General features: G+C 42.8%; 1 protein-coding gene and 1 pseudogene across 2 annotated transcripts in view; one reads left to right on the forward strand and one right to left on the reverse strand.

Moving 5' to 3' along the window:
- Positions 1 to 25,511, reverse strand: part of NEBL (nebulette) — a 398,972-nt gene extending 373,461 nt beyond the window's left edge. The window contains exon 1 of one of the 2 annotated variants that reach the window (XM_077490941.1): positions 25,189 to 25,511. In XM_077490941.1, coding sequence (XP_077347067.1) covers positions 25,189 to 25,257 — 69 coding nt within the window. In that variant the 5' untranslated portion in view covers positions 25,258 to 25,511. The remainder of the gene's footprint in view (positions 1 to 25,188) is intronic. The other variant, XM_077490942.1, reaches the window with a different exon arrangement.
- LOC143997875 (uncharacterized) lies at positions 23,076 to 23,933 on the forward strand (annotated as a pseudogene).
- Positions 25,512 to 26,046: the final 535 nt, after the last annotated feature.

Here is a 26,046-nt window from a genome sequence, read left to right on the forward strand (position 1 = left end):
CACCTTGTTTCAGAGACCAGTCAGTCTGGTATCTTCCAGAGCTGGCCAGATTGCCAGTCAAGGTTAAAGCAGCCCCGCAATAACTGTTAAGGCTGAATTATAGGCAAACAGCTAAATATCCACATGAATACATATATAGAGAACTGTCCAGCCCGGTGATTTATATCTAATCTATACAGCACAGCCCTGTTTGGCAGGACAGGGGATCTGATTTTTCTCTGTTTGAGTTCAAAAACAATTACAAGTCTTGTCCTTCCCCAGCTGGAGATGGACAGTAAAAGGAGAATCTGAAAACTGAAGCTCTCATTTCCTGTCATCTATCACATTTCTCTTTTATGCTATCAGTATGTTCATTGATAGTGCAACTGGCAACTTGTTCTGCTTCTCCCTCTCCCAGTCTGAGCTCTGCTGTACAGGGGCTGCAAGTGGCTAATACTAGGTCATATTCATGTACATACACGGCTACATATTAGCACACCTTTAATAAAGTATTAAAGTGTATGTAAACCCCAAGGCTATGTACACACAACAAAACTGTGGATTTTTTTCCGAAGGATGTTGGCTCAAACTTGTCTTGCGATGTGAAAGTTCAATAGCCAGTGCGGTTCTTCTGCTTGATTCCGAGCAAGCATGGACTTTTGTGCGTCGGAATTGTGTACACACGCTCAGAATTTCCGACAAGTCTAATTGTCGGAAAAATTGAGAACCTGCTCTCAAACATTTGTTGGCAGAAATTCCAACAACAAATGTTTGATGGAGCCTACACACGGTCATACTTTCCGACAGCAAGCTCACATCCAAAATTTGTTGTCGGAAAATCCTATCGTGTGTACGCGGCATAGCAATGAATTGTAATTGGTTTAATAAGCTTGGAGGTAGGGGACTTTACGGTACAAATTAAAAATATGTAACACAATATAATTACAAAAATATATTTATTTATACATTATAAAAGCACAAACCCATGGAACCTGTAATTGGTTTATTAAATATACATTTGAAAGCGTTTTCTTATTTGTTTAGTAAGTAAAAAAAAAAAGCAAAAAAAAAAAAACATTGATCTTGTCAGTATTCTTATTAGCTGATAACTTCCTGCGCTTTTTGTGCTGTAATTTTATCAGACACATTCCCAGATATCGATGATTCTCAGTAGTACTGTAAATGAGCGTTGTCACCTTTAGGTTGGGTTCACGCTGCTGCGGCTACGAGAACCGGATGTGATTCGTACCGCACTGCAGTGCAAATCACATCCGATCTCTGTGCGATGCGAGTTCAGCCATACAGATAGTATGGCTGAATTCGCATCGCACCCGCCCCAAACTCACACAGGACCCTTTTTTTGGTCCGCAGCAGAATCGGATCGCATGGGTGTTCACACCATGCGATCCGATTCCTGTCCGAGTTTGCAGATCGCACTGCGATATGCGAACTGATCTGGGGGTGTCATTAACGTTTCACTGACACTCCCAGCAGTTCGCATAGGGCAGTGTGAACTGCCACCGGGAGGCATGCGATGCGGGAACCCGCCGCGGATTTGCGGCGTTCCCGCATCGCTGCAGTGTGAACCCAGCCTAAAACAGAACGTGTGTTACTGACAGAACAACCAGCTGCAATATGTTACATTTTAATATTAAAGTAGATCCATAGGTAAACCTTTTTTATTTTTTTTATTTTGGGTAGAGTAATGCCGCGTACACACGATCGGACTTTCCGGCATACTTGGTCCGGCGGACCGGAATCCATCGGACAATTCGATCGTGTGTGGGCTCCAGCGGACTTTTTGTTCGCAAATGTCAGACGGACCTAGAAATAAAACATGTTTTATATCTATCCGACGGACTAAAAATCTGAAAAACCGTTCGTCTGTATGGTGGTCCGACAGACCAAATACGACGCAAGGGAAGCTATTGGCTACTGGCTATTGAACTTTCTTGTTTAGTACCGTTTACATCATCACCTTCAAAATAAACGGACTTTCGAACGGACTTAGTCCGATCCTGTGTGGCTAAGTCCGTTTAGCTCAGAAAGTCCGTCGGACCTCCGCCGTAAGTTCATCAGGAAGACCGTCGGACCTAGTCTGTCAAAAAATCAGGTCGTGTGTATGCGGCATAAGGGAGGGTTATAACCCCTTTATAACGTGGCCCATTACATAGATTTCCATTCACTTGATGTCCCATACAGTAGCCAAACAGGAAGTGAGAGAAAATCCCTGCAAATTAACCACTTGCTGACCAACCTATAACAGTTTAACTGCTACAAGGAGGCAGCTATGCACTGCATCACGTATATATACTTCATCCGGCTCTTTCGGGTAGTGGGCGCAAATGCGCGCTCCCAGCATCTGCCAGTCATCCTGCAGAGATGCCAGTCATCCTGCACAACTGTAAACAAGGCAGATCACCTTTCTGTCAGTAGGGAAGGCATTGATTCTGTGTCTCTGGAAAGCAGGGACATGGATTCATGTCTTCCCCTAGTAAAAGCACCTCCCACACTGTGGTAAAACACTGGCTAGGCACACAGTTAATCTTTTAATTGCCCCTGATGTTAACCTCTTCCCAGCCAGTTGTTATTGCACTAGTTTTATGTTGCCCGATCATTCGTTACACAGGCAGAACGGCAATCTACCTATGTAAACAAGGCAGATTGCCGTTCTGTCAGTAGGGAAGGTATTGATCCTGTGTTCCTGTAAAGCAGGAACATGGATCAATGCCTTCCCCTAGTCCATACCCCCCAACCTTTTGAGATGAGAATGAGGGACACCTATCAGCAAAAGTATGCAGGCTTAGGACCCACCCCCTTAAAAGGAAAATTGTACAAAAAAACAAGATTGGTTAAACCCACAAGTGCTTTTTTTACCACTACTATTCCTTTATATTGGCTTTTGAAATTTACAAATGCAGCAATTTAGAAATTGGATGAAAGGTCTAAGACTGGAAAAAACTTTTTGGTAGTTAAAAAGTGCATTTTATATACAACTATATAGATCAGACCAAAATGAGGGACAAATGAGGAGAAATGAGGAACAGAGGGACATTTCTCCAAATCAGGGACAGTTGGGAACTATGCCCTAGTCAAAGCACCTCCCACACTGAGAAAACACTGGATAGGCACACAGTTAACCCTCTTTTTTATTGAGTTTATAACATACCACATATACTGACAGACAAACCATTAACTTACCACAGCATTGGAACAAGAACCACGCAGGGGTCAGTGCCAGCCGGCACAATGTAATGCATCATTCATAAATGCCGAACAACTGTGGCACGGTAAAACCTTATTTCTACCTAGGCTCTTGCTCAGAGATAAGAACAAGGAAATTATGGCTTCCAATCAAAAAAAAAAAAAAACACACACCAGGGGCGGACTGACAACCCATGGGGCCCCCGGGCAATAGGAGATTATGTGGCCACACAGTATACACACACACAGTATACAATCACACAGTATACACAGACATGTTTCTATTGGCTGAGAAGGTACTGAAGAGGTGGGGCAGCTATAATCTTGGTATTTTTAGACCAAAAGGATGTCGGTAAGGGACATTTCAGAGACAGATGTAAAAAAACACAGCTTTTTCCATACTTTCCCTGGTTTTACTGAGGCTGACAACCCTGATGGGGCCCCCTAGTGGAACCGGGGCCCTTGGGCAGTGCCCAAGTGGCCAAATGGTCAGTCCGCCCCTGGCCCACACTCTATCATTTCTTTTGGGGCAACCTCTATTTTGATAGGTTTCCTTATAAAGAGACAATAAGTTGTTAACATGCGTTTTCCATAAAAGGAGGGAAGGTGGGGCCCGTTTCTTCCAACAGAGAGTGATCATCTTTCTGGCATAGAAAAGTAGAAGTCCTATTAGGGTTTACTTCTTTAATAGCATCATTGGCCCCTGGGCAGTGCCCAGGGGTGCCCATGCATTAAGACAGCCCTGCCCCCTTCAACGTCTTCTTCTCATCCCACTGTAGTGAATGCAGACACAGCCCGCGTGAGAGTGACAACTACATGAGAGTGCAGCATTGTTCTCAGATCATCACAGGAATCTTCTTTAGGGGGACTTCACAGTCAGGCTCAACAGGCATTTGGGAACTAAGGCCCGAGTCACATCTATGTGGCTCTGTGTGCTGCGTATGCATGGGCATGACAGCCAATTCATTTAAATTGTCTACTGTGCCTGCATTTCCTGAAAAGAAAAGGCACCATTTTTAAAAAGCAGTTCAATGCATTACGTGCCATGCATGTCCACATGCGGGAAACCGCGCCATGTTTTTCAGCGTGTGTGAGGGTACCATTATGAATGCATGGCACCCCCATGCATTTTCTTCAAAGCACCACATTTTGGGAGCGGCTGCATGTCGGGGGGGGAATGTGTGCGATTTACACCTGCACAGATGTGAACCTAGCCTAAGAAAAAACTGTAAGTGAAGATGCAGTTATAATTAAGTACTGCAGCACATATATTTATTTTATATTAGGGGATCATAGTTATACTTTAAAACCTAAGAAAATCTGAATGCTCGTGCGCACAGTCTCAATCCAGGTAAAAGCAAAAGCACTTTTTTTTTCTTTTATTAAAGCCATCACACCCAAAAACTCCACCCGGTGCTGAAAAAAGTGCACACACATGAAGAGTGGCACAAAACGTGCAACGGGGGTTTTACACTCTCCTCCACTAGGAAGGACCTTACCCTGATCCCCTGGGACGTTAGGCTCCTGACAGGGATTTACTTACCTGATCCTCTGCTCCCGGCAGATGGCATTTCCCCATGGTCCAGCAGTGGACTGTCCCTCAGTGTCATCACATCCAACTCAGGGCTATGGTCCCTGCATCATTCTTGACGATGTCAGGACCTTGGAGCACTGGAGCATGAAGGGGGAAGGTGCTGCGGAGAGCGGTCAAGCAGTGCAGAGGATTCATGGAGCGTTTTTCTTCCCATTTCAAAAAGTTGTGATGTATGGTTCGTCTCTGCCAATCATTACCAGCATTTACATGGGACAGTACAGAGTAGCTAATAATAAATAAATGAAACTGACACACAGTATATTTGGTCATAAATGGCCACGGTGTTTATTCAAGGGGTAACCCAAATTAGCTACATTCACATTAACTAAAAAATCAGCTTTCAGCATAGAATTAAATTTCAAAATTAACAAAATGATCCAATACCAGATCTCAATCACCATGTCCTTCCAGACTTATACTGGAAGACGAACCCCCACTGAATATCACCGTGACTAAACAATCATAAAAATAGGGAGGGGGGGTGGGAGCGCAAACTGGTCCTCTTCAGGTGGCTGTGAAGCTGAGGTAGCGTCCGGCTTATATAAGCAGTCATAGGAGCGAAGAAACAGCCCGCCAAATTCCTCCAATGACGGCTTGTTGCTAAGGGATATTGCACCAATAGCCCTGCTGAGAGAAAGGAGAGAAAATGCACAGGCAAAGAGCCCTCTGCCCTGTCCCATGCGGGCCCCCGGTTAATGCCGGGGACCGAACATGGGACAGTACAGAGTAGCTAATAATAAATAAATGAAACTGACACACAGTATATTTGGTCATAAATGGCCACGGTGTTTATTCAAGGGGTAACCCAAATTAGCTACATTCACATTAACTAAAAAATCAGCTTTCAGCATAGAATTAAATTTCAAAATTAACAAAATGATCCAATACCAGATCTCAATCACCATGTCCTTCCAGACTTATACTGGAAGACGAACCCCACCGGCCGAAGCCAATTGTGAAACAAAATGCTGAGGCCCCCCCAACACCGTGGCTTTCTCTATCATATTCTGCAAACCTACATTGAAAATGTCCAGACCTATGTCCGACAAATGTACCAAGTCTGATCTATAGAGACCTGAGATAAAACCTTCCAACTCAACGTGGCGATAGGATAAGTTATTGGAAGAAACCAAAAAATTATGAATGGTCCTATTTAAGCGTCTACGAATCTTGTCTAGATAAAATAAATTGCTAGAGGGGGACCAAAGTAACCTAGGAATCATCTCAGAAAAAGCGATAATTGCGGATGGAAAAAGGACCTTAAACGAAAAGAGATCCTGTTTCATCTCACATAAAAGATTCCAAGTTTTAACTTTACCAATATCATTTGCCCCAGCGTGGATTATTAATAGATCCGGGCTGGGCCAAACATTATTTAAATAAATTAATTCATTTCTTACATCTTTCCAACGTAACCCCCTAACACCATGCCAAAAGATTTGCAAAGCATGAACCTTAAAACCCAAAGTCTTTTCGAAATTCCGTGCTTCGGCTCTTTTGTAGGCCCAATGAATAAATGAATGGCCTATAATCCAGACCTTAAACCTAGGAAAATCTGAAAAGAAACTTAATTAGTAACTAACTCAGGTCGAATGTAAGACTTATATCTAACACTGTCCCAACGACCCAACCTCTGAACCTCCTCAGAAGAAAAACCCATAGAGTTAGCAGCAGTGGCAGCCCCTATTCTGAAGGAGTGAGATGAGAAATAAAAGCCCGACAAACCAAGGGTTTTTAGACAAGAAGAAAGGACAGAAGAAAATTGATAACGAGTAAGAGGAGACAGGTCATTGTGAATAAAGAATGACCCGTGAAAGAAAGGTCTAAAGGCGATAAAATTTAAATTATTTTGGACCGGGCAGATAGGAATATACCCTGCCCGACCCAACTTAATCATGCGTCCCTTACCAACCTGATCGGTTTTTGATCTTCTGATGCATATAGTGATAGAATCTGAAGAAACAAACACATCACTATCTAACAGGATAGCGCATGAAGACTTATTTGAGGCGGAAAACTCACCCACCCGTAAAGCGCCAAAAAATGCCAAAGAAAAAGCTGCGTTAAATAATAAAATTTCATAAGGGGAATAGCATACTGAAGGCAAAGTCTGAATTAATTTAACCAAAAGATCAATAGAAATGGGTCTCCTACCATCTCTAACCAAATGGGAACGCCTAAAACCTTTCAATACCTGACGTACTGTATAGAAAGAAGACAAGGCCGGAAGGTCAAAAAATTTTAGAAAGAAGGAAACCCCGGCCAAAATTTTATGTATAGAAGCTGCACTAAGGTTAGAATGGATTAAAAAAGTAACAAAAGACAGAGCTGTGTAAGCATTACAACTGGCAATACTTAAATTGTATGTAGAGCAGAAACTATCCCATCTCGACCATGCTCGCAGATAGTCCTCCCATGTTCTCAGTGAAACGGAGTTCTTTAAATTGGCGGAGATTAATCCCAAATCAAGCCCCAGAGGAATTCCGGGCATTGGGAGCCAATTGGGTCTGCCTCCGGAGCCAATTCGTGGAACCTGGAAAACTGAAGACGAGATAACGAGTCTGCAATGCTATTGCTTACACCTGGTAAATGTTTAGCCTTAAGCCAAATATTATATTTCATACAATGGAGAACTAAGAAACGAAGCAATTTGATTACAAAATCAGACTTAGAAGATAAACAATTAATCGCGAATAGGACACCTTTATTATCCGTGTGAATTAAAACTCTCCGATTTTTAAACAAATCACACCAAATAACTACCGCCACCACTACTGGGAATAATTCTAACAAGACTAGGTTACGCGCAATCTCAGGAATCCTCCAAGATGTGTGCCACTTTGAAGCACACCAATGACCTGCCAGGAAGGCACCAAAGCCTATAGAACCTGAAGCGTCGGTAAAAAGGCCTAGTTCAAAATCGTCTATAAATTCTTTCTGCCATACCGTTGATCCATTAAAACCTAACAAGAACTCATCCCATACCTTTAAATCATCTTTAATGGCTTTTGACATGGTAACATGAGAAAAAGGATTTTTTAAATCCTTTGTAGCCCTAGCAAAACGGCGAGAAAAAATCCTAGCTACCGGAATTACTCTTGCAGCGAAAGCAAACAAGCCTAATAGAGATTGGACATCTTTAAGCAGAACTCTCCGTCTAGATATAAAAGAGGATATTAGCGACCTAATCTTGAAAAGCTTTGATGGAGGCAATCTGAATTCCATGGCATTTGAATCAATGACAATGCCCAAAAATTCCAGACTAGTAGATGGAAACACTGTCTTCTCCTGGGCAAGGGGAATGCCAAAATTTTCACAAATATCAAAGAAGGCTGACAAAGAATCAGAGCAAACAGAACATTCAGGTGGACCTATGAAAAGAAAATCATCTAGATAATGAATATAACCAACACCGGGATGCACCACAGACACTACCCATTGAAGAAAAGAAGAAAAAGCCTCAAAGTAAAAACAAGATAAGGAGAAGCCCATTGGCATACATTTATCAAAATAAAAATATCCGTTAAAATGAAAACCTAGAGAACTAAAGCCTTGCGGGTGTACTGGAAGTAAACGAAATGCAGACTTAATATCCGCCTTGGCCATTAATGAATTCCTTCCAAAATGCTCAAGGAGAACCAAAGCCTCATCGAAAGAAGCATACGTAACTGAAGCATCGAAATCAGCAACCTCATCATTAAGAGACTCGCCAGCAGGGTATGACAAATGATGTATTAGGCGAAAAGAGCCTGGCTCTTTTTTGGGAACTACGCCCAATGGAGAAATTCTGAAGTTGGAGAAAGGGGGTGAGAAGAACGGACCCGCAATCCTGCCCTCTGTTAGTTCTTTCTCAATTTTAACCCTAACAACCTCTGGGTGTGAAAAGACCGAACGCAAATTGTCCACTAACTTACAACCAGACCCAGAAAAACCAGGGACTAAAAAACCATGCTTGAAGCCGTTATAAAGCAGCTCCGCCATCCTGGTGTTTGGATACATTTCTAGCCAAGGAAGCATGTTTGACAATTTCACAGTTGTCTGTGCCTTTTGAAAACCCATCCCTGGATTGAGGCTGACCTGACATGGCAGAGGCCTTTCGATAACATCTACAAGCCGGGTGTGACCCTGTACAATATGAACACTCGTGCTTGTATCTACAGTTGGCCAGAAATCTGCATTGTCCTTCATTGAATGCAAAGCAGAAACCTTTGCGAAATGAATTATTAGTAGAGTTGGGTGCTTTGAATTGCACCTGCGGTTTTGGAGGCAACATCAGATTTAACCAAAGGCCAACGTCTTTCACACCCCAACGTAGGGAAGGGTGTACCGCCAGCTTCTGCCTGAAATTCTCATCATAATGAAACCATGAAATACCCCCGAAATGCCTAAAGGCCTCAGCAACAATGTCTAGATGTTGAAATAGCCCAGAACATTTCTCTGGAAATTTTTCACCCATAACTGAAGCGAAAATACAGAATGCTTGAAGCCAATTCTGGAATGTTCTAGGTACTGCTCTCCTTCTATCTTCTTCTGAACGCTCCTCTGATTTCTTATCTAATTTAGAAAGAAATTCTTTAGAAGAAGGCAGGAGGGATAATAAATCAACAAATTCTCCTCTCCAAATTTTCTCCTTAACTGAGGAAGACAAGTGGAAACCTAACGGGGAGATTTCGCACGGAAGCGCCTCTTTCATACAAGCTTCTGCTACTTGACAAGGTGTATTATTACAAGAACTAGGCTGTAAAAGACCACCAGTATTCACTAAAATGCTCTGAGTTCTTAAAGGGTTAAACTGTTTTTCCATAGGAATAGTAACATTACCCTGCGAACGCATAGCGTTCCAGACAGGGCCAACCTTTAAAGCATCCGCAGTGACTGACTGCTGCAATCCAGTACCATCTTGATAAGCACCAATATTTTGTGCACCTGAAGCAAGCAAAGGCTGCACATCTTCCCTTACACCAATAGGGGGAGCAGTACTGATATTCAAATGATTAACAGGATTTTGTAATATCGCTCCAGAATACTGAGCACCTGACACTGCACCAGAATACTGTGCACCTGGCTGCAAATTATAGGAAAAAGTACCAGAAGACTGTACACCTGACAAAGTATTAATAGGAGCACCAGCAGGCTGTGTCTCCTGAGCTGCACCAAATAAATGTGCCCCTTGTAAGGTACCAGAAGGCAGTGCCTCCTGTACAGGGATAGTTGTTTGAACTGAAACATTGTTTAATTGCTGTCTATTCTGAAAAGAACTGCCAGCGCTTGCAAACAGAGCCCTGGCAATGAGAGAGGGAGAGGGAGATCCTTGTTCCCCTTCTGACAGGCTAGTAAAAGCATTTGCTAAAGAATTAAGGATAACAATTAAGTCAGGTAAAGAAGAAACAGGATTCTCACCAGGCGGGATATCTGACACAGCATTCTGTCCCAAAGGAGCTGCAGCGCTGGTTTCTGGAATGGAGGATGAGGAGGATAAAGTTGCAGCATCTTTAAGATACCTGGAACGAGAAGTAGAAGTGAAAGAATCTTCCTTAGAATAAGGAACAGCAGGGGCTGCCGACTTTTTCTGCTTCTTTCCTTTTCCTACAGGTGTGCGGGAGTTGCCAGCTGAAGGAGAATTCCTGTGTTCCTCCATAATGTTCGGCATGGGCGTCAGACAGGCAGGGAGAGAAGAAAAAGCAGGAGGGTCTTCAGCTAAGCAGTGCCTCAGCCACTCCTCACCGCCCGAGCTTTCTGCTTTTTCCAGAAGCTGACGAAGGAGAGACTCCATTCTAACTGTACACCTGAGCGCAAACTGGTCCTCTTCAGGTGGCTGTGAAGCTGAGGTAGCGTCCGGCTTATATAAGCAGTCATAGGAGCGAAGAAACAGCCCGCCAAATTCCTCCAATGACGGCTTGTTGCTAAGGGATATTGCACCAATAGCCCTGCTGAGAGAAAGGAGAGAAAATGCACAGGCAAAGAGCCCTCTGCCCTGTCCCATGCGGGCCCCCGGTTAATGCCGGGGACCGAACATTCTGGATTTTTTTTTTCTGTTTAGCAACTGAGAGCATTTCTGACACGGACACGCTAGTCGTATTAATTCTGCCAGTTTGCATACACTTGCTGAGTAAACACATCTGTCTCAATGAATTAGAAAAGTGTCACCTGGATTCCCTGCAGCTCTCAGGCTCCCTCCTCAAAGTCTGTCACTGCTGGGTACACGCCAGATACCGAAAAACAGTTCTGTGGGCACACTGCAGATGGGCAGCTGTTTAGTGACCACACATCAACAACATGCATGGATGAGGTCCCAATACAATCCTGATAAACTCTATATGAATGTAGGGCACTGTGCCCTCCAACATCACCTGCCCCCCAGATATGACTATAAGGCCTAAATTACACTTGCGGTTGGGGTTGGAGGAGTAAAAAAAGATAGTTGAGGCCCTGGAATGTGGTTAAATGACAGCAGTTAAAAAAAATAAAATAAAATAAACAATACCACTAATTTATAAGTGTGCAGATTGTGAAATTCCTTTTATCCTTTTACTATGTAAAATTTCAATACACATATAATATGTTTCATTGAACTTAATACTAATCATTAGGTGTGGTTAGATCATTAGATGTGATGGCTGCATTTGTTTTGTTTTTTGTCTTTGTTTTAAGGCTTTTTTCCCTCTGTTTTCTCCTGGTGATCTGGCCGGTAACACACCTCCTGTATTAGAGTGCATCAACTCTGGATGAAGGATAACAGGGGGCACCTTTGGACAGCAGCATTTTCAGTCAGTTGGAGGGGAGTATTAGATGTTCTAACTGTACGAGGGCCCCCTCAGCACACCGCTTGCTGAGGGAAGAGGAAGAATAGAGAGAACTGGCAGGGGTCCCTAGAAGAGTTAGTAAAGGGCCACTCTGTGCCAGACTATAGCACAGAGCTGGTAAGTATAAACCTCTTTTTTTTTTTAGGAATAAGAATTTCCTTAAAGCGAAGCTCCACCCAAGAGGGGAAGCTCTGCTTATCTGCCTTCCCCTTAGCTGCCACATTTAGCACCTTTTGCTAAAGGTGGGGGGGAGGGGGTACCTGGTTTTGAAAGGTACACACTCCCAATTCCGGCTCAATTCGCTGCGAAAAAGTGAACTGGAAGTTCAACCCAACCCTCCTTGTTCCGGCCCATTGAGAAAGCGCATCGCGATTTGTGCATGAGCAGTAGGAAACCGGCTGTAAAGACTTCACTGCTGGTTTCCACTAGCCAAGATGGCCGTGGCAGCACCTGAGAGCTGATTCAAGAATCGACCCAGGTGAGGACACCGCTGGATGCCTGGACAGGTAAGTACCCTAATAGTAAAAGAACTCTTCTTTAAGAACCACATTATTAAATAGAGAGCCACTTTAATTTTTGTCTTATAAAAATCTGCTTGGAATTCATGTTGAATGTGAACCTGTACTTTACATATTCATGGCAAAGTAATGGATTTGTATAAATGTCTGCTGATACCCTCCCAGTGCTCCCCTGCTGCCCTGTTCACCCCCCAAAAATTAGAAAGGTAACTGATAAGAGAACGTATTTGCTATGTTTTGACATGAAATACAAGTTGGCATTAGTTTTATAATTTTGCACTTTGTAAATTATCAATAAAAATGTATTTATGTGATAGACCAACACAAAGTGGCACATAATGTGAAGTGGAAGGAAAATTATAAATTGTTTTCAAAATGTATTAAAAATAAATATGTGAAAAGTGTGGCGTGCATTTGTATTCAGCCCCCTTTACTCTGATATCTAAAATCTTGTGGAACTAATTGCCTTCAGAAGTCACCTAATTAGTAAACATAGTCCACCTGTGCGTAATTTTATCTCAGTATAAATACAGCTATTCTGTGAAGCCCTCAGAGCTTTGTTAGAGAACCTTAGTGAACAATTAGCATCGTGAAGGCCAAGGAACACCCCAGACAGGTCAGGGATAAAGTTGTGGAGAAGTTTAAAGTAGGGTTAGGTTATAAAAAAAAAAATCCCTAGCTTTGAACATCTCACTGAGCACTGTTCAATCCATCATCTGAAAATGGAAAGAGTATGGCACAACTGCAAACCTACCAAGACATGGCCGTCCACCTAAACTGACAGGCCGGGCAAGGAGAGCATTAATCAGAGAAGCAGCTAAGAGGCCCATGGTAACTCTGGAGGAGCTGCAGAGATCCACAGCTCAGGTGGGAGAATCTGTCCACAGGACAACTATTAGTCATACACTTCGCAAATTTAGACTTTATGGAAGGGTGACAAGACAAAAACCATTGTTGAAAGAAAGCCATAAAAAATCTCATTTGCAGTTTGCAAGGAGCCATGTGGGGGACACAGCAAACATGTGGAAGAAGGTGATCTGGTCGGATGAGACCAATATGTAACTTTTTGGCCATAAAGAAAAATGGTATGTGTGGCAGAAAAATAACACTGCACATCACCCTGAACACACCATCCCCACCGCGAAACATGTTGGTGGCAACATCAAGTTTTGGGGATGTTTTTCTTCAGCAGGGACAGGGAAGCTGGTCAGAGTTGATGGGAAGATGGACAGAGCCAAATACAGGGCAAGCTTAGAAGAAAACCTGTTATGCCGCGTACACACGACCAGACTTTCCAGCAGACTAGGTCGGACGGTCTTCCCGATGGACTTTTGGCGGAGTTCCGACAGACTTCTAACAGACTTGGCCACATATGAATGGACTTAATCCGTTCTAAAGTCCGTTTGTTTTGAACGTGATGACGTAAACGGGACTAAACAAGGAAGTTCAATAGCCAGTAACCAATAGCTGTCCTTGCGTCGTATTTGGTCCGTCGGACTAGCACACAGACAAACAGTTTTCCCGATTTTTAATCTGTCGGAAATTGAGTCCGTCGGATAGATTTGAAACATGTTCTATTTCTAGGTCCGGCTAATTTTTTTCCCAAAAAAACATCGTACTAGCCCACACATGATCAGATTGTCTGGCGGACTGATCCCATCGGACCTAGTCTGCCAGAAAGTCTGGTCGTGTGTACGTGGCATTAGGGTCTGCAAAAGGCTTGAGACACTGGGGCAGATGCTCACCTTCCAGCTGGACAACAACCCTAAACATATAGCCAGAGCTACAATGAAATGGTTTCGATCAAATCATATTCATGTGTTAGAATGGCCCAGTCAGAGTCCAGACCTAAATCCAATTGAGTATCTGTGGCAAAACTTGAAAATTACTGTTCACAGACGCTCTCCGTCCAATCTGGCAGAGCTTGAGCTATTTTGCAATGAAGAATGGGCAAAAATGTCACTCTCCGGATGTGCAAAACTGGTAGAGACATCCCCAAAAGACTTGCAATTCCAGCAAAAGGTAGTTCTACAAAGTATTGACTCAGGGGGGGCTGAATACAAATGCACGCTACACTTTTAACATATTTATTTGTAAACAATTTTAAAAACCATTTATCATTTTTTTTTTCTCTCCCTTCACAGTTATGTGACACTTTGTGTTGGTCTATCTCATCAAATCCCAATAAAATACATTTACGCTTTTGGTTGTAACATGAAAAAAATGTGGAAAATTTCAAGGGGTGTGAATACTTTTTCAAGGAACTGTAAGTGTTTTTCTGAGAAAAACTGTCAAAGTAAAAATATTTTAGGTACGGGAATTTAGTTGTCCTAAGGCTACTAAGGCTAAGGTAGAATCACCTGAATGTGACCTCCTGAAATAGCTGGTGGGTGACAGAATTTAAGGAATTCTGAGGATTTGAGAACCACCTGGCTGCAGCCTTTGTGTGGCCAATCAGGCCAGTGCTGCCAATCGAGAAAGAAGTGAGCAGGACTGGGTGGGATGATTGACAAAGGTACAGGCTTGTGAATTAGCAGTGACAATGCTGATAGCCATACCCCCTGCAACATCTTCTCATCCCACTGAAGTTCAAGCAGACACATCCTACATGAGAGCAACAGCTCTTCTCTGAATGCAGGAGCAGGGCAGCATCGTTGCCACACCATAAAATGTCACTGCATTAAGTAAACTACACTGGCTGGATTATTATTATTATTATACAGGATTTATATAGCGCCAACAGTTTAAGCAGCACTGATTTAGCAGATATTAGCAGGTATTCACAAGGGGACAGAAAACTGTAAATGCAGATGCATTCATAATTAAAGTATAACTAAAAACAAAACCCTTTTTTTAAGTTCTGAATAGCGCAGACAGAGATTAGAACTTTTATCAGGTGTTTATTGCTGTCTGTGCCCTGTTTACCACCATCATCAAGAGTGAACGCGAAAGAAAATCTCAAGTTACAGTGCCTTGAAAAAGTATTCATACCCCATTGAAATACACATTTTGTCATGTTACAACCAAAACCTTAATGTATTTTATTGGGATTTTATGTGATAGACCAACACAAAGTGACACATAATTGTGAAGTGGAAGGAAAATAATAAATGGTTTTCAATTTTTTTTACAAATAAATTTGGGAAAAGTGTGACGTACATTTGTATTCAGACCCTCTACTTTGTAGAACCACCTTTCACTGCAATTACAGCTGCAAGTCTTTTTGGGGATGTCTCTACCAGTTTTGTACATCTAGAGAGTGACATTTTTGCCCATTTGTCTTTGCAAAATAGCTCAAGCTCTGTCAGAATGGATAGAGAGCATCTGTGAACAGGAAATTGCAAGTCTTGCCACAGATTCTTAATTGGATTTAGGTCTGGGCTTTGACTGGGCTATTCTAACACATGAATATGCTTTGTTCTAAACCATTCCATTGTAGCTCTGGCTGTATATTTAGGGTCGTTGTCCTGCTGGAAGGGGAACCCTTCACCCCAATCTCAAGTCTTTTGCAGACTCTAACAGGTTTTCTTCTAAGATTTCCCTGTATTTAGCTCCATCCCTGCTGAAGAAGACCATCCCAACCACATGATGCTGCCACCACCATGTTTTACAGTGGGGATGGTGTGTTCAGGGTGATGTGCAGTGTTAGCCCTTGTACACACGGTCGGAGAATCTGTCGGAATGTGTCCTATCGGACCGTGTCGTTGGATAATCCGACTGTGTGTGGTATGCATCGGACTGATTCCGTCCGAATATCCGTCGGACCTAATTTTCCAACATGTTGGAAATATTTCCCGACCAACTGGTTCGATCGGACATTCTCCGATCATGTGTAGCGAATTTTGATTGGACCAAGTGCCACGCATGCTCAGATCAAATTCCTACATCAAAGCTATTGGATACTAGCCTGAATGTAGTCCCATCGTAACGAAATTACGTCATCACGTTCTGAAAGATCGGATTTTTCGACAACTTAGTCCGACCGTGTGTATGCAACAGTTTCGGACACAATCCGTCGGACTAAATCCGACGGACAAAATCCGACGGATTTGGTTGGCAGAATCTCCGACCGTGTGTACAGGGGCTTAGTTTTCTGCCACACATAGCGTTTTGCTTTTAGGTTAAAAAATTCAATTTTGGTCTTATCTGACCAGAGTGCCTTCTTCCACATTTGCTGTGTCCCCCACATGGTATCTTACAAATGGTACTTCTTATGGCTTTATTTCAACAATGGCTTTCTTGTTGCCACTCTTCCATAAAGGGCAGATTTGTGGAGTGCACAACTAATAGTTGTCCTGTGGACAGATTCTCCCACCTGACCTGTGGATCTCTGCAGCTTTTCCAGAGTTACCATGGGCCTCTTGGCTGCTTCTCTGATTAATGTTCTCCTTGCCCGACCTGTCAGTTTAGGTGGACGGCCATTTCTTTGAGGGTTTGCAGCTGTTCCATACTCTTTTCATTTTCAGATGATGGATTGAACAGTGTTTAGTGAGAGGTTCAAAGCTTGGGATATTATTTTATAACCTCACACTGCTTTAAACTTCTCCACAACTTTATCCCTGACCTGTCTGGTGTGTTCCTTGGCCTTCATGACGTTGTTTGTTCACTAAGGTTCTCTAACAAACCTCTGGGGGCTTCGCAGAACAACTGTATTCATACTGAGATTAAATTACACACAGGTGGACTCTATTTACTAATTAGGTGATATCTGAAGGCAATTGGTTCCACTAGATTTTCGTTAGGTGTATCAGAGTAAAGGGGGCTGAATACAAATGCATGCCACACTATTCAGATAAAAAAAAAAATGGAAAACCATTTATCATTTTCTTTCCCCTTCCCAATTATGTGCCACTTTGTGTTGGTCTATCACATAAAATCCCAATAAAATATATTTACATTTTTGGTTGCAACATGGCAAAATGTGGAAAGGGATATGAATACTTTTTCAAGGCACTGTATAATAAAGGAATAGAGGTGAAATCTTCCAATGGGGACACAAGTTCAACCAGGGATTCCTTCATTTTGGAGGGATTTCCCCTCACTGTATGTTTTGGCTATAGAACAGGAAGTGAAGGGAAATTTCCCCAATGGGACCCAGATGGTAAAAAAAAATTGCTAAGGTTGTAATCCTTGATTACTCTATCCAAATAAAAGTTTTGCCTTTAGTTACAGTACACACAGTATTTTTTATTGGGTGGCCATAGTTCTACTTTAAATGCTCATATTATGCATATATTAGCCTTTTCTACATACCTACAAAATGTATAGGCCATAGCTAAAAGATGTACCAAAGAAAAAAAATCCCCACTCATTGGGGCTCCCTCTGCACTGCAATGGTTAAAAGCTCATTTATGCCTTAAGCCGCGTACACACGGGCGGATTGTATGGCCTACTTAGTCCGTCATACAATCCGACGGACAGTCCGTCCTACTTTCGAATGAACGGACTTGACCACACACGGATGCACAAACAGTCCATCGAAAGCTTGCGCGATGACGTGTACAGCACGTACGACGGGACTAGAAATAGGAAGTCCAATACACAGCAATGCAACCTTTCGCCGTGTAAATCCTTTCTGAGCATGCGCCATTCTTAGTCCATCGAACTAGCCTACTGACGAGCGGATTGTCCGCTGAAACCAAAGTATGATGGACAGTGTTTCGAAAAATCCGAAATACTTAGTACGCCAGACTGCACGCTGAAAAAGTCCGCTGAAGCCCACACACGAGCGGACTGTCCACTGAAATGTGTTTCGACGGACTAAGTAGGCCATACAGTCCGCCCGTGTGTACGCGGCTTAAGGTACCAGGACTTTTACACTGCATAACCCTTCCTCCCCAGCATCAATGCCAGGCTGTTGGCTCTGCATTGTACTTGATGATGTCAGAGTACTGGGATCTGTCTGCACTGCAGCAGCCCCTGTATTTCCTTGTATGGTAAAGGGAGACAGAGGGGCAGTATTCTCAGCCAATTAAAGATTTATTTTCCTAAACAGTGCTGTCAGTCATGCCCTGTGAATGTTTCCATTCACAGGCTAGGGTGGATAAGGGACCGAGCTGTAATATTTAACTACAATACAATCTGCAGAGCAGTTAAGGCTGTGTAGTTTGGCAGAGGTGCATTGGCTACATCACAATTGCATTGGCAGATAAAACAATTCAGTTATCAGTTTTAAATATTTGGCTTTTTAACAATGTAAATGTAAATTTATGTAATCTCCAATATGATCATTACACTTGCTCATTATGAGGGGTGGGCTGGCTAATAGGTGGGGGGACATTTGCTCTACAGGCCAGTACTAATAAGATACGCTGAGTTGGAGGACCCAAGTGGAGATACTTCACCATTCAGCTATAGGTCAAAATTACCAGAATTGGCACCTACCATAAAATGGCCATTTAGTTGTGTTTGCCTCTCGGGTCAAAGGTTCCCAGTCCTCCCCTGATCAATATATACTTATTTTGCATTCTATACAGACTTACGGCACTACACCTTTCACATGACCTTATCATAATTTATATTTAGAATACTCTATGCAGAAGTGGAATTCTATACCCTCCACTTGACCTCACCATCAGACAGTATCACACTGCAATTCTATTACACTCCCTACAGACATAGAGTATTGTAACTACAGAAAGATTAAATTACTGATCATGATACAAATCTAAAATACAGAAATAAAACATTGCACCTTCACTATGACCTGACCATTGGACACGATATTGCATTCAATATAGACACAGAGCACTAAACTTCCTACATGACCTTGCCATTGGATATAACATAATGTAATAAAGTCCATACAGATTGCGGACACAATACCTCCACAATGACCATAATAGAATTCTATTATTACAGTATACAGTATATATATAGAACTGTGCACATCCAAATGTGACCACTGACCAACATTTATCCTGGATATCATTAGGTCAAATTTTGTTTGCTCATTCTGGAAAAAATGATTTACCCGTATAAAGCAAATTAGATATAAATGGGGTCTTGAGGTACTTGTGAAAGCCTTTTAAATCCATCCCTGGGTCCCCGTGAAGCCCCTTTTGAATCTGAGCGAAAATTTTATTTTTAGTTTTGGATAAAGTGGGGAAAGGTTCGACCCTCTGTCAAGTTTTTAATGCTGTCTGTGTCTTCATTGGGGAGGTCCACCCATCTATTTGTACTGGTAAACAACGTCACTTGAGAAAGAAAATTAGGGGAAATCCAAAACCTTGTTAAAGTTGTCCCCAGAAAAACAGTTGAAGAGAAATCCTCCAATGGGGACACTTGTTTCAGTGAACCGCTGTCTAAAAGGGACTTTACCTAACTTCCTCCCTCTGGGACAGGAAGTGAAGAAACATTTCTGCAGTGGCACACAGATGGCAAAAAAATAACCTGATAGGGGTTTTAACCCTTCCCTATTCTACCCAACAGAGAGGGTTGCCTCAATCAGTTAGATCTAGAGGTAGGGGTGGGTACTATCATCCTTTGAAGTGAACTATTGGAGAAAAACACCTGGGGCTGCTCCAAGCATTCCCTGGTTTAGAAAGAAAAAGACTATCACGGTACCCATATATAAAGCAGGGAATTGTAATAAAATCAACAATTTATTTAAGAAAAGGACATGATTAAAAGCAATTGTACATAAATTGATAAACATTTAACTACAAGTGTACATGGGGGGGGGGGGGGGGGGAGCAAGGCTCGTGCATCAAAACCCCACACATCCTACTCTGTTCTTCTGGATGTAGTGCTCAGTTTGATGCACAAGCCTTGCTCCCATGCATATATATGTTTATTATTGTTCCAGGGGCTCTGATTTGGCAGTTATAAGATCCATCTGGAATATTGAATACAGCCTCTACCCAACGGAATGCTTAGCCTTGCATTGATGGAATGACATTGCCATCAGCCCTCTGCTTGTAAACCCAGGGTTTTCATACATTATACTGACACATTAGGTGGGTTTGGACCATTTACTCATCCCTCTTCTCCTCTATCTTGGTCCTTCTTGCACTCCCCATCTCTCTTTTCCTTTTCTGTCCACCCTTCTTCCCCCCCCCCCACCACCTTTTCCTTCCCCCCTACTCCCCCCCTCCCTTCCCCCCAGTCCCCCTTTTTTTCCTCCCTCCCCCAACTTCTCCCTCTCCCATGCCCCCTTTCCTTTTCTCCTCCTCCTTTCTCTCTTGGTCTTTCTATTCTTAATTTTTATTTTCTCTTCCCCTGTTCTCCCCTTTTTCTCCCTTTCTTCTTTCTCCCTTCTCTTTGGTCCCCCCCCCCCTTACACCTTTTTTCCCCTTATTCTCCTCTTTATTCTCCCCACTCTCCTTCTTCCCTTTTCCCCCTTCCCCTTCCCCTCCCCCCCCTCCTTCCTTTTTCTATTTTCCCCCTCCTTCTTATCTTTCCTCCCCTTCTTATCTTTGTTTTTACCCCTCTCTTTTTTTCTCCCTTTCCTTTCCCTTCTCTTGCCTTCACCTTCTCTTCCCTCCCTTGCCCCCCCCCCCCCCCCCCATTTTTCTATCCTCGATATTTCATTATCCCACATTTTCTGTCTATGGTTCCCCACCCTGTTATCCAATGGACTATTACCATGTTGTAGCTGCCTACAGGCGCCTACCTCTATTTATCATTTACTTCTCCCATACCCGCCATGGGGGCATTACCTTCAGGTGTCTCAATACATGCTGCTTTGTGCTCTGCTAGTTCCCATTTTTAAGCAACATACAAACAAATAGGCAAAAAAATATGGAGAACATGTGGAAGAAGGTGATTTAGTCTGATGAGACCAATATGTAACTTTTTGGCCTAAAAGAAAAACGCTATGTGTGGCAGAAAACTAACACTGCACATCACCCTGAACACACCATTCCCACCATGAAATATGGTGGTGGCAGCATCATATTGTGAGGATGTTTTGCTTTAGCAGGGACAGGGAAGCTGGTCAGAGTTGATGGGAAGATGGAGGGAGCCAAATAAATCCCTCCATCTTAGAAGAAAACCTTTTAGAGTCTGCAAAAGACTTGAGATTGGGGTTGAGGTTCCCCTTCCAACAGGACAACGACCCTAAACATACAGCCAGAGCTACAATGGAATGGTTTAGATCAAAGCATATTCATGTGTTAGAATGGCCCAGTCAAAGTCCAGACCTAAATTCAATTGAGAATCTGTGGCAAGACTTGAAAATTGCTGTTCACAGATGCTCTCCATCCATTCTGACTGAGCTTGAGCTATTTTGCAAAGAAGAATGGGCAAAAATGTCACTTTCTAGATGTGCAAAGCTGGTAGAGATTTGCAGCTGTAATTGTAGTGAAAGGTGGTTCTACAAAGTATCGACTCGGGGGCTGAATACAAATGCAGGCCAAACTTTTCACATATTTATTTTTAAAACATTTTGAAAACCATTTATCAGTTTCCTTCAATTTCACAATATCTGCCACTTTATGTTGGTCTGTCACATAAAATCCCAATAAAATACATTGACGTTTTGGTTGTAACATGACAAAATGTGGAAAATGTCAAGGGGTATGAATACTTTTTCAAGGCACTGTATGTATGTTTATATGCAGTGCCTTGTATAGAGTTTAGTGGGCAAATAATATTTGTATTTGAAAAACTTTTTTCACTGATTGGTTTCCTAACAAATGTTTAACCATTTTAAGCTCCAGGAGCTCCTGTGCTGAGGTTGCTTACCCTAACCATAACCCTAAGTCTAGTACTCACCCTCACACTGACACTCCCTGTAACCCTAGTACAGGGGTGGCAAACTCAATTTCAAAGGGCCAGTTGTATCTGTAAGACTACATAAATGTATCTACTCTTTACCATATTACATAATTGCCTCTGTATTCGATTGTTACTGGTTTTAGTAATAACTAGCTCTGAAAGTAAAAGTCTGGGGAAAATAATGGCAAGCAGATATTCAATTGTACAACTATTGTACAATTTATTGAAAAAATTGTTTTGGAAACAAAGTTTTTTTTTTTAATCATTAGACAAATATAACTAAGCACAGTTTATTACATTAACTTTGGTTAACTTTTTGGTCCCGGGTGAGACAGGCAAACCTATGAAAAAACAAATAATTGTGCCCTGATCAAATGTGCAATCTGTTACATATGAAGTTGATAAGGTGTAGGGTCTAGAGGAGGATCAGAGGAGGGCCAGAATCTGTTGAATGCAGAAACCAGGGAAGGATGAGATGAAGGGGTGCTGCAGCTGTACAGAGAGGTGCAGAATCTGTCTTCCTCTCTGCTACCGCCTGCTGAGATGGGGGGGGGGGGGCAGAGACGAGCCTCTCCGTGGCTGTATGGAGGTGCACAGGCTCTGATGGAGGAGTTTTGGCCTCATCATTGCTGCCAACTGCTAAGACAAGGTGAGGGCCAATACGAGGGGGTGCCACAGTTGCAGGAGATGTGTGATGACGACATGAAATAGCTTGGTGGCCCAGATTCAGCCCACCGGTCTTATGTTTGCCACATGTGTCCTAGTACTTAGCCTCACACTGACCCTTCCTGTAACAATAACCCTAGCATTCACCCTCAACTGACCCTTCATGTAACAATAACCCTAGCATTCACCCTCAACTGACCCTTCCTGTAACCCTTAGACTAGTACTCACCCTCATATTGACCATTCCTGTAATCATAACCTTAATATTCACCCCACACTGACCTTTCCTGTAAACCTATGCCTAGTATTTACCCTCACACTGACCCTTCCTGTAACCCTACTACTCACCCTCACAGTTACACTCCTTATAACCTTATCCCTAGTACTCACCCTCACAGTGACCCTACCTGTAACCCTATTCCTATTATTCACCCTCACACTGACACTTCCTGTAACCTTAACCCTAGTACTCACCCTCACACTGAATCTCCCTCTAAACCTAGTACTCACCCTCACACTGACCCTAACCATTCCTGTAACCATAACTTTAGTATTCATCCCCACACTGACCTTTCCTGTGATCCTAACTCTATGCCCACCCTCATACTGACTATCGGTAAAGCCCTAACCCTAGTACTCACTCTAACACTGTTCCTCTCTGAAACCCTAAACCTAGTACTCACCCTCATACTGACATCCTCTGTTAACCAAACCCTTGCATTCACCCTCACAACAACTCTCCCTGAAACCATAACCCTAGCATTCACCTTCAGAATTACTCTTCCTAAAACCATAGCCCTAGCACTTACCTTTACCTTTCCTTTTACCCTATCCCTAGTACTCACATTCACATCTACCCTCCCTGTAACCCCATCCCTAGCACTCACTCTCAAACTAACTTTTCCTTCTACGCTAACACCCTAAAACTTACCTTTCCCTGTAACCCTAATCCAAGTACTTACATTTACCTATCCTGTCAGTCTAAACTTAGTACTCACCTAATCTATGCTGCAACCCTAATCCCTTTATTCCACCCCCATGCTGACTCTCACTTTATCCCTAGCCTTACTATACACCCTGACCCTTCCTGTAACCTTAACCCCAGTACTCACCCTGAAACTTCCTCTACCCTTAACCATAATTTTCACCCTGACCCTTCCTGTAACCTTAACCCTAGTACCCACTCTGACCCTTCCTTTAACATTAATGCTTGTATTTACCCTGACCCTTCCTGTAACCTTAACCCTAGTACTCACCCTGACCCTTCCTGTAACCTTAACCCTAGTTCTCACCCTGACCCTTCCTGTAACCTTAACCCTAGTTCTCTCCCTGACCCTTCCTGTAACCGTAACCCTAGTTCTCACCCTGACCCTTCCTGTAACCCTAGCTTTCACCTTGACCTTTCCTGTAACACTTACTTTTAGCACTCACACTTCCCTTTCTTTTTAACCCTAACCCTTGTACTCATACTAACCCAACCTGTTAGTTATGGTTGTGGTAACTCTAAACTTCACCTTCACACTGACCCTTCCTTTGACCCTTATCCTAACACTAACTCCCATTCTTACTCTTGTTAACCTAACCCTCACCCTGCCTAATGTAAATTTAATCCCTTGCTTTGCTTACTTACCGTTCCTGAACTGGGATCCTCTGTGCCAAAGCACTGAAAGATACCAAAACCATGATACTGAAATCTACTGTTTCATACATAATATATAAGTGTGTCATGATGGAATCATATCAGTACCATGATCCTTCAGCTATTTGGTACCTTGGGAACTATTTGGCCATGACACATATACAAGTAATTAAACTGCATGGTGTAGGAAGCTAAATTCTTACTGCTTCCCCACCATGCTATGTCATCATTACTTTAACAGCATTCTATACCCCAGCCTGCGGATTGCCTGCATGTGGTCCTACTAGCTAACATTGCTGAAACCCAGTCACTCAGCAGCACGCCTCTCTTCTACAGATTATGATGATTGCGATTATTGCACTTCTCTCTCTGGCTAAGTCACCGCTCCGCTGCCTTCTCTCACTCGTACAAAGGACATGGGTCTGTCACAGAAAAACACGACATTGCACAAGAGATTACCATCCGAATGCCCAACTATGCACGCCCAGCTTTTGACATTACAAGGTGCATTCTTTCTATCCCAGCTCACTGATGCACCTTTAAAAACAAACAGCAAGTTGTGCTCTGTCACTGTAAATTTCACGGTCTCGCTACTGCATGGGGAGCTTCCAAATTAAAAGCATTCCTGCCGTAGTCACTCCTTAAGCCTCCAGGTATTGTCTGCGCTAGCATCATCCCTGCTTAACCCCTTCGCCTTCAATGGCTTTGCAGCAAAACAGTAGCGCACTTAATTGTCTCTGCTTAACACATGCTCAGCCAGTGTAAAGTGTGACCAGTCAGCACCCAGCTTTTAACGTTCTGTCTTCTCTCAGCTTATAAAAGGTGAAATCTAATTGGTGGCTACTGGTTCCTGCGTTTAGTGCACCATTGTTTCTCTCCCGGACTGCCTTATTAAACAAGCCCGATCGTATAGCTTATAGCCTAAAGCTCTACAGTTCTGTGCACCTGCTCCCTTCCAGAAGTAGTTTAGGACAGCCGAAGCGAGACTTTAGTCTATTTGTGTTGCTTTGTGATCAGTTCAATTAGACTTTTTAATTGGTTCCAAGAAAAAAAAAAGCCATTTACCTTGTCCAGACAGTTGACTTTTTCCGTGGGATAGACGACCCTGCCACAGCGGGCACATTGCGGGTTCATTTTCCCAGAATCCTCAGGGTAGCTGGCACAGAGCAATACTGTATGAAAAAAAAGAGGATTAAAAAGAAGATCCCAGCTTCCTCTGAGCGAAGGGAATGTGTTCAGAGTATCCAAAGGCACAGGCAGCTGTCAGGGAGCAGGCAGAGCTCTGATCAGCTGTACACAGAATACATCACACTGCAGTCCCAAGGCAGATGTGCGCGTGTGTGTGTGTGTATGTGTGTGTGTGTGTGTGTGAGTGAGTGCGTGTGTGTGTGTGTGTGTATGCAACTACCTCCCCTTAGCCCGCCCTGCATGCTTTTTTTTTCCTCTTTTTTTCTTTGATGCTTTATTGAAATGTACAACTGAAACAATTTAAGCAGAATAATATAGAACGGAACTAAGTATATATTGTTTTTGTTACTTCCTTTCCTGCTTAAAAAAAATAATATTGCATCAGAAAAAAAAAAAAAAAGAAAGGAAATGTTTGTTTTACTTAAAGAGGAACTGCAGTCTGCTCACGTCATTTGTAATAAAAACATCTTTGCCATTGTGAAGCTTCCCTCCAACCACTTTGCATATTATTTTATATATATTGTAATTCTGTACTTGCCAAATATGCTGCAGAAATCTCCCTCCATTGAGACTGGCTGCAATAATTTTAACTGTGGGCAGCTGAAGCTGCTGCCTGTTCACTTCCTGCATTTACACAGACACACAGAGGTACGCCTCAAGCTCTGCAGCTTTCATTGGCCCTCTTATGACTCATCGCCCTTTCTGGCAAACTCTCAGGAGAGTGAGAGAGAGAGA

Source organism: Lithobates pipiens, unplaced genomic scaffold (genome assembly GCF_037356315.1).
Source record: "Lithobates pipiens isolate NorthernLeopardFrog02 unplaced genomic scaffold, aLitPip1_a1.2 Scaffold_19, whole genome shotgun sequence".
NCBI classification, from domain to species: Eukaryota; Metazoa; Chordata; class Amphibia; order Anura; family Ranidae; genus Lithobates; species Lithobates pipiens.